General features: G+C 33.5%; 1 protein-coding gene across 1 annotated transcript; it reads right to left on the reverse strand.

Annotated features, from left to right (window-relative positions):
- Window positions 1-331: 331 nt before the first annotated feature.
- Window positions 332-2,613, reverse strand: LOC118737127 (ferrochelatase, mitochondrial). The gene is made up of 6 exons (XM_036467432.1): window positions 2,448-2,613; window positions 1,960-2,359; window positions 1,803-1,904; window positions 1,417-1,738; window positions 1,241-1,357; window positions 332-1,180 (listed from the first exon to the last, which is right to left on the reverse strand). Exons 1-6 carry the CDS (start codon window positions 2,473-2,475, stop codon window positions 986-988), a joined length of 1,164 nt encoding a protein of 387 aa, XP_036323325.1. The 5' UTR covers window positions 2,476-2,613; the 3' UTR covers window positions 332-985.
- Window positions 2,614-10,452: the final 7,839 nt, after the last annotated feature.

Consider the following 10,452-nt stretch of genomic DNA (forward strand, 5'->3'; position numbering starts at 1 on the left):
TGCTGCGGGTGTTCTAATTGTGAAATCGCGAATTTTGCTGTGCAGAGTTCGCCGTTCGCCGGTATTGTGTGTCAGCTATTATGCCTGGGTGAGAAGTGAAACACAACTCCTACGAACGGCGAACTTACTACAGCGAAATTCGCGCTTTCAAAATTAAAACACCCGCGTCGTCGAATTAGAACGCCCTGTCAAAATTAGAATTAGGTATGTCAGAAGAAAGAGAAAGTTGTGCGGTTTTTATAGAAATATTTATGCACCAACTCAATAAAACTAAATTTTACAAAATAGTGTTGATATACATTTGTATGTATGTATATACTTTTTATGGACATTTTTTTAATTGTCCTTTTTCTAAAATTGGTTTTAAACATGGTTATGGTATATACGTCGCATAAAAGGTATTTAGATTATCTACAGATTTACATCAATATTTTTCCAATCATTCGAGTAGTTTCCGAGATATACATACATATACAAAATTTAAAAGTTGAACTTTAACCTCTTATATTTAGATTGAAATAAATGAAAAAGTTCTATCGATCCGCATTTTTGGTTTTCTTCTAACTAAACAGCTGGTATTCTAGACTTGTTCCAATGACGCAATCGAGCCAATGATGCCAGCGAATTTTTAGTATGAAGAAGTTTGCCTTTTACCAATTTTAAAAATTAGATGATACTTAAGGAGGTCAAGCACAATGTGTGTACCAAATTAGGTGCAGATTCGTGCTGGTTGCGGGTCATGTATGGTGCTAAACAAAACAAATATTAAATCAAAGTCGAATTTTATCTTTGAGTATAGTGATTTCTAGCGTATCGCGATTTTAATGAAGGCATTTTAATCAAATTTAACAGTAACATTTTCTTATAATCAAGGTACTCAAGGCAACATCAGAAATAGTCTCTTATATCAACATTTGTGACACTTATTTTAAACGGGCTGATATGAACTTTTCATAATTCCGTTATAACTAAGCTTGAAGGCTTATTAAGCGCACACTTGTCTATACCAATCTTTGCTATCTCTGCACCGCGGATTAACGCACATTGGACAACGCATCAAAAACTTAGGGTTTACAGTTTGTTTATCATTTAGATGTTCCGCTACTATTGAACTTAAGGCCTTAATGAAAAGTGGGTGATCATTTGGTGCAGCAGCACGCCTTATCTCCTCCACACCTACCTAAATGAAAAAAAAATAATTAACTCAGTCAATCATTTTTGCATACGTTTGCTTACTTACCTCTTTAGCCAATTCATCGCAATATTCGATGTCCAATTCATGTAAAGTTTCAATGTGCTCATTCACGAATGCAATTGGAACTAAGATAAAATTCTTACGACCCTGTTTTACGTAAGCCTGAAGGAGATACAAAAAAGTTTTGGTGGTAATTATGATAGAATTGAATATATCTTTACTCTAATGGTGTCATCGGTAGCCGGCGCCAACCACGGTAAAGGCCCCACTTTCGACTGCCAAGCTAAAGTATATGGATTCGATTTCCCTAGTTCTTGCATAACCAAATGCACGCTGGCGCCCACCTCTGATGGGTATGGGTCACCCCGATTGACAGCTTTCAATGGCAGTGAATGTGCAGTGAAAAGGATAACAACATCGTTCCGTTTTGTCTCACCAAATTTCTTTAATTCCTCTCGTATGCGATCGGCGAATGTTTTAATTAATAGAGGATGAGTTGACCAACGGTCAATCACACTAAATCTTGTATTTTTTGGAAGGGAACTACAAAAAATAAACAAAAGGAAAGTACATTTGTTTAGGATTAATTTTCAATCAAAATACGAACTGTTGCTGGTAGTGGGCAAAAATGGAATTAAAGCTGGAGCCAGATGTTGCACAGCTATACTGCGGATATTGCGAGAACAACACTACTCTTTCGGGCGCTTCCCTGTACGATAAATAGTGTTAGTGAACATATTTTTAGGCATAATACATTACTATACTTTTCAATCTGCACCAGCGTATCTTCTGTAAGTGGATTAACATACCGAAAACCCACATAATGCTTATGTGGTGCAGTTTCTGGAGATATGCGATCTAACTCCTTACACATTAGTTCTCCTTGTAAATCTGTCCATTTTAAAATAGGCGAGCCCCCACCAATTTCTTTGTACTTTTTTTGTACTTCGGGGGTTCGCCGTTGTGCAATCCAAGGACCTAATTGGCTTTGTACAGGCAACTGTATCATATCTCGATCAGTCATAATGCGTAACAAGTATTCATGGACTTGATCCGTATGCTGCGGGCCACCCATATTTAACATAAGAATAGCGGTCTTTACATTGCTGGCGGTGGCAGTAAATCGCATGGATGCGGGTTTCATTAGAGACTTCACTGCATTTGCTAATATATTACAAATATATTAGCACAAATGGCACATTCCCTCTTATACACATGTACTATATATGTTGTAAATATACGTTTTACTCACTTGCCAGTAACCCTCCTTTAAGTAACATTATTGCAATTTAAATGAAACAATTTGCTGAAAATAAAACGTGTAGATCCTCAAGTCATCAAATTTGCTGGCAAAATTTGTATTTCTATTATTTGCCGGCGTTGCAACTTGCAATTATTTTGCGATGATAATTCATATGTATTCGCCTTGGATGATAAAAAAAGCAAGGCGAATTCATATAGATTCACCTCAAGCAAGGCGAATTTCTGCAAGCATAAAGCTGGAACTCCATAGAAGAAAATTTAGTTTGTTGCTAACTTTACATTAGGGGTCTTCCCTTAAATTCGTAAAAGCCTCGTAAACCTCGTAAATTTACGAGATAAGTAAAAAAAACTGTCATACTTTTTTTGGAGCTCTATTTACGAGCCCCTCGTAAATTTACGAGGCAAATTTGATGCGCAAACTACCTCGTAAACTTAAGTGTTGCCGAGAGGCCGGAATATTTATACTAAAATGTATTATAAAATACCCAACAAACATTTAGGTTTGAGCTCAACTGGAGGTTAAGTTGAGAACTAAGGTATTCCTCAAATCTCCAGCATTGTTTCTCAACAGTACCTCAAGTGGAGGATCATAGCGTTCTCAACAAAGAGGGCTAGTTCTCAACTTGAACTCCAATATAGTTCTCCAATTAGTCTCAAACATATCATTGAAATACTGAAATTGAAATAATAAAATACCTTATACCTTTATGAATGAAACGACATACATAGTTAGAAGAATTAAAATATTATTTTTTCATTTTATTACCCTTTTGGTATTATGTAGTTATTCAATATCGTATTACAATAATTCACTTCACAGTATACAGTCCGACAGTAAGCTTGCCACTTGATTCACTTCGCGTTTTATTTTCTTTTAAGATTATTTGAGGATACTTTGCAGATTATTTATTTTTTGTTGGTAATTTTGCTCTTTATATAGCTTTAGTTCTTCACTTGATAACTAAAAATTCGTTTCTCTTCACTTTTTACGTATCTGCGCGTAGGTTAGAGATGAGTTGGAGACTGATGTTGGATATCAACTTGAGAACTATGAATTTCTTTAAGGTTGGAGAAATATTTTTTTCGTGTTTATAGGGTAATGAATATAAACGCAAAAAAAAAAATACGCGAATAAAATGAATGAATTTCATCCACTAACTGTATTGACTTGGGTTTTCTGCTTATTTTCGGAATTTTCCATTGAATTTTAGCCAAGACTGATAGAGATAAGATGGCAGTATGTTATGGAAAATACTATCAGTTGTCAGTTCAGCCATTTTCCGGCCAAATTTGGCCAGTTTCGATAGCAAACAGCCGGAGAAATTTCGGTTTAGTCGGAGGCCGATTTGTTAGCCGTTTTGTAAAAAAAAAATTAGCCGGTTTGGCCGATTTTGCTATTTACGTTGTTTTCTTAAAATTCAAATATTTAGGTTTCCATTTTTGACTAAGCGATCCAAAATCTGTTAGAAATGGCTACTAGCTTTATCACGGAGGTAGGGTCATATAAAATTGGGCCGATTTCGCTTATTTTTATTTTAAACGAATCTATTTTTTCTAAAGAAGGCCGTAACGGGGATTTTCTTCATAAAATGTTTGTTATAATTTTTTCCAGCTTGAATTTGCTACTTCTCTCCAAGAACTAGTCTTTCTACTTATGATTTATTTAAATAAAATATGTGAAATTTAATTGAAACAGTTTAGCCGTTTTTTTGCCAATTTAGCCGGTTGGTCCAAAAAGCTCTGGCAACACTGTTTGCGATTCAGGAAGTGTTAGTTACGGCCAAAACCGTCGCATAAGAATTAGGGTAACTGAAAGGGTAAGATAATTTCTTGAATTTATGAAGTGAAACTTCTTTAGCGGCAGTTGGTTAGTTGGGAGAAAATTGTCAAATTCAAGGGGAATAATACACATGGAAATGGTTCTCAGCGGTTTAGCGGTTTGAGAATAAAAACAAAGATGCCTAGAGGTACAAGCAAAAACTAAGATCAAAGTAAATCTAAACACTTTAAGGTAAAAGTGAAGAGGAATATGCAAAAATAAAGATAAATATGAAGAAAAGGATGAGGATGATGATCGATATTGTTATCGATAAAAAACTCGATATTTTTATCGATATAATAATCGATATTGTTATCGATAAAATAATCGATATTGTTATCGATACTGTTATTGATTAAAAAACCGCTATTGTAATCGATATAATAATCAATAAAATAATGGATATTGTTATCGATACAATAATGGATATTGTTATTGGTATAATAATCGATTAAATAATTGATTTTGTTATCGATTTAGTAATTTATATTGTTATCGATATGTAAAATAATCGATACTGATACTATATTTATCGATTAATTAATCGATTTAGCAATCGTTGTATTTTTCTATATGTTTCTGGATACTGTTATCGGTATTTTTATCGACATAATTATCAACACGGTTATCGATATAATAATCGGAACATGAAATGTGATCACATTACATGACATCACATCACATTATATCACATGATATGAAGAGACATCACATGATATTACATCACATAATATGACATCACATCACACGATATCACGTGACATGACATCATATGATATGACATCACACTATATGGCATGACATCACATGACTTGACATCACATGATATGACGTCGTATGACATGACATGGCATTACATGACGTCGCATCACATGATATGACATCATATGGTATCACATCATATGACATTACATCAGAGGATATGACAACACATGACATTACATCCTATCACATCACATAAAATCACGTTACATCTTATCATGTCATCGGACCTCATCTCATATACGTGAATAGAAAAATAAAAGGATATAAGCAAAGATGTGAAAGATAAAAACAAAGATGAAGACCAAGGTAAATTTACCGATTTCAAAACCAAAACTACCGTTGGAAAGGTAATTTTCTGTAGATGAGGAGTTTTATAGTTTCGAAATTGGTTGAAAATTGTCGTTTAAAAATTTTCATATTTGTGTATGGTTGTTTTTGCAACCTGTTCAATTTAAGCTGTTTCGCATTTTGTTTTGCTTGGAAATGAAATCAAACTTTGAAATAAAGATAAATATGAAGATGAAGAAACAAGTGATAACGATGAAGACAAAAAAGGCAAAAGTGAAGATAAAGACGAAAATTGAGATAAAGGCGAAAATGGAGACAATGAGAAATACATAAGAATTAGAGTAACTGAAGTGAAATTCTCCGATAGGAATCGAAATAAAATCAGCCATAAAAGTAACCGAAATTTATCTAATCATCGAAGTTTATAATTATCGAAATTTATCCATGCTTATTAAGTTATCGCAACGTATCGAATTATTCAAACTGATCAATGTTTATTGTGTTCTCGAAATTTATAGACAGAAAATCTTAGTTGTCCAAGCTTACGGATAGTTATCGAGCTATAAAAACGTGTGGGATTAACGAAATTTGTCAAGTTAAAGAAATGTATCAAGTTATCGATATTTATTGAATTATCATTATTTATAGACTTAACGAAATGTATCGAGGTGTCGTAATGCATGGAGTTCTTTCAACTTACAGAGTTATCGATAATTATTGACCTACTGAAATTGGTTGGTTCAACGATTCGAAATTTATGGAATTTTCAAAATATATCGATTTATCGAAATTTCAAGGTTATAGAAGCTTATCGATTTATCACTGCTTATCGAATTTTATCGTGTTAACTGAGTGTAACGAGTTTTCGAAAAATGTGGAGCTGTCAAAAGTAAAAATTTATAAAGGTATCCAAAGAATTTATATTTTTGAGTTATCGAAATTTATCGAGCCCTCGAATTTCATGGTTATCGAAATTGGTCGAGTTAAAGAATTTTGTTGAGCTATCGGATTTTAGTGTTTTTGAAATTCATCGAACTATCAATGTGTATCAAATCATTGAAATTTATCGGTAAACTTGAATTTATCGCGTCGATTCCAAGTCCTGCCGAGGTCCTTCAAAGACCTTCTCATATAAAAAAAATTTAGTTACGTTTTAGTTCCAAAGCAGAAGATCTAATGTTATGTTTTATAATAAATGAATTAAACATGAAATGAAATGACTCATGAAATTACTCATACGCCGTGTCACTGTGTTCGTTTACGCTAATCTCCGGAACCGCTTGACCGATTTCAATGAAATTTTATGGATGTGTATTGTTGGTTCGAACTTAAAATATAGGATAGTTTCGAACGCAACGTGCTTATCTTAATATATATAAAAACTAGATTATGCAACGGCACACGTTCGATCATCAAAGGCATCACTGGAAATGTTATTGAAGCAACAATTTTGAATGGAAATTTTAAGGGAGAAACCGTTATATTATCGCGGATACAAATGATACCATCAGACACGCTTCAATTTCCAATTCGCTGCCAAGCGGATGCCAATCCGCAATTTTTATCAACAAACGTGGGGGGAAATCATCGAATCTCTTCATATTGGCAATTGACTAGCAAAATATATTGGTAAAAAAATTGCACTAATATTGTATTTAATGCTTATTGAAGATGCCGTTTAACACCAATTAAATCGAAGATCGAATTAATTGAGCCCCTGCTATTTAATTTTTTAGTCCCAACTCGATCCGTGAATCGATTCGAAAAATTCGAGAATCGACATTCGATTTTTGTTCAATTGATGCATATGGATCTACGGTTTGCCCCGGAAAATCCATAAAAATTTAGAGAAATTTGAACTTTTGGCTGATACAAACAAAATATATGAGAAAGTAAAGACCAAGGAATTCAATGACCTTTCCCATCCGACTATAGGGCTCCTTAGGGAAGCCTCTTGAAAATAACTCTATACAAAATTATGGCTAATACTACAACAAAAACTCCAAATAGTGTAATTTCGTTGCCCGGTGGAAATCTGGTTGGTAAGTAAATATATACAGTCAGCGAAAACAAATTAAAAAACTAAAAAACGTCAGCATTGAAAACAAAATATATACATATACGTAAGTTCCATTAAACTTCTTAGAATAGAAGTTAATTTTGAAGTAAAACGTAGACCTTTTTCTCATTTGTGTTAAAAAACAAACAAAATTTCGAAAAACTTTTACAATTTTCATAAATAGTGCTAGCATTGAGTTTTCACTAGGTATTAGATGAAATTTTTTTAACCACTCTGTTGGGCGTTAAACACTACCCCTGTCATTGTGTTTGTCTCCACATTGCATTTTTAAAATGGTATAAATTTTTTGTCATTTCGTTGCCCGGTGGAAATCTGGTTTCTGTTAAATGATCACATCATTGTCTTAAGACTGATTTTCACTATGTCAAATACCACTGAATTTGACATAGTGAAAACCAGCCTTTAGTATAGAAACACCTTACCTCTTATATTTTTTTCAAAACTGTAGATATTGAAACCGTTATGGATAATGTATGTATGTATGTATGTATATTTTAAAAATTGCTTATGTACAATCAAAGTTTTGTCAGATCGCTGTATTTTGTTTCTTTATAAGAGCTAAGTAAAATACGTTATTTGACAAAATATATGAATCGATCTTGAGAAATTTATTTACTTTTTGACGATTCCTTCCTCCAACGATTTTTTTTTTATTTCGATCTGACATCTCTTAATCTTATTCGCTTATTATGATTATCTTTTTTTCGTTTTGATCTCAGTAAGCAGTGAAAAAATTCGTTGGCAGTTAGCATAAGAATTATGGAAAGATATTGCTAAACTATATAATTCCATTAAATTTCCATATAAGAAATCTCCATTTACTGCCCTATTTTAACGACTACCTCCCAAAGGTTTGTACATCGCTAATTTTACTTTTTTTTGATAACAAAAGCACTCAGATTTATTTTTCATTCATCGTTTAAATCAAACTGGTCAACATCTGTGTATACCGCTTTGCTTTCTAAAGACTTGCAATTAATTATTTTACATTCATTTAAAAAAACTTCAGAATCTAGAAACTCAAGACATTTGAAAAAAGAAGCATTGATTCGAAATTTTTCTAAAAATTTCCAAATATACAACTTCACGAATTCCCCATACCACACGTCTTCCTTTACTTTCTGTATAACTCAAAAACTTGCTATTAAAATTAATTTCAAATAAATGAACTGTTTCTTTTTTATCAATTACTCACTAAATCTTATTGCTTGGTATGATATGCAAATAAAATTATAGTTTAAAAAACTAAAACCTCTCTATTACTTGAGAATAGAAATCTCTGCATCTTTTAGGCGCATCAATATTACATAGTTACATCCCGAGCTAATAAAAGGGAGGTAATAATAATAATAAAAATCGCGTTTTTCGACAAAAAATCCCATCCGCCCTTTTTAGTCATAAAATCCTTCAAACTTTCAACACTGGTGGGGACACTGCTATTTTCATAATCAAGGCTGCGTTTGAATAAAGGCGTTTTTACGTACATACATGCATACATATGTACATATGTATATGTTATCCAACTGGAAAACCTCAAGGGTGGGATCAGTCACCGAGTGGAAATAGGGGTGACCAAGGCGCTACTTGTATTTGTATGTGCACGCTTATGTTTGTGATATAACGAATCGCAGCTCTTCGTTACTCGCTCGAGTTGGTTCGCTCTATACAATTTCTCTAACGCGTATCGTGGTTCTGCAAAACCTCGTAACTGACATTTGTGCCAAAAATGAGATTTGCTTACTGGAAGCTCCTGACATCAAGCCATATCCATTTATACAAAAATATCGATATTTAGATATAGAAGGTAGAGATTATTAGGGATAAAAGAGAGACCGTACTGAAATAAGATAGGCTTTACTCTCTCCTGTAAAATTTTGGCAACTACAAATATGAGGTTTTGCATTCTCTTGGTACGCGGTTTTGTACTTGAAACGACGATATACATGTATGTATGTATGTACATAAGTATGTATGTGTGTCGGCAGCTCTCTGATGAGTTATAAGCCATGCTTGTTGAAAGAAGTAATTATTGCCGTGAAAGCAAAGTTTTCCAACGCATTGTACTAATATCCAATTTGCAAACAAACAACGATATTGAAAATGTTGTCTGCTCACTGCAAGGTAGATTGTCTGTGAAACTTCATATATGTACATTAGGGTGGTCCTTAAATGTAGGAACCAAGTTTTTATATCAAATTTCCTAAGCCTCAACCCCTACGTCGATGCTACTATAGTCGAAGATATCACACATAAATTTTATACCCGATTGGAGACGGTTATCGTCTGTCGCACAGGGGGCAAATTTCAGATTCCTCTATGGAGACTCAAAAAATTAAAATTATTATTTTTTCATCTAATACCCATAATCGATACTACTTTAGTCGAAAATATCACATATAAATTTTGGCACCGATTGGAGTCGGTTAAGGCGTGGCGCACAGGGGCAAAATTCAGATTACCTTATGGAGACGTCTAAACCGACTCCAGTCGGGACCAAAATTTTTATTTGATATTTTCGACTTAAGTAGTTTTTGGGTATTAAATGCAACAAATATTTTTAATTTTTTGAGTCTCCATGGAGCACCTGGCCTTGGACTCCATTGCTACAGGCTTTAACCGACTCCATTCGGTACCAAAATTTGTGGTAGTATTGATCTTGGGTATTAGATGAAAAAACTTCATTTTAATTTTTTGAGTCTCTATAGCAGAATCTGAACATTGCCAATCGGGGCCAAAATTTGTGTGTGATATCTGTGACCGTGGCATTACCGATTGAAAGGGTGAGACTGAAAAACTCGCTCATTTGATTTTTTAAGGACCACCCTAATGTACACAGTATACATATCATAAAAACATACATACATATGTATGTGTATGTTTGTATGTTTGTATATGCATGATTATTAGGATGTCCCACAATTTGTTTTTAACGAACTTCCATATTTTTACTCTTCAATTAGACGTACACACTGAATTTAAGTTTAACTTTTAGCTAAGGACTTATACTGAGATTACCATAAACTAAATATTTGACATTTGTGC

The sequence above is a fragment of the Rhagoletis pomonella genome, unplaced genomic scaffold, assembly GCF_013731165.1.
Source record: "Rhagoletis pomonella isolate Grant_MI unplaced genomic scaffold, Rhpom_1.0 Rhpom_scaffold_00004, whole genome shotgun sequence".
NCBI lineage: Eukaryota > Metazoa > Arthropoda > Insecta > Diptera > Tephritidae > Rhagoletis > Rhagoletis pomonella.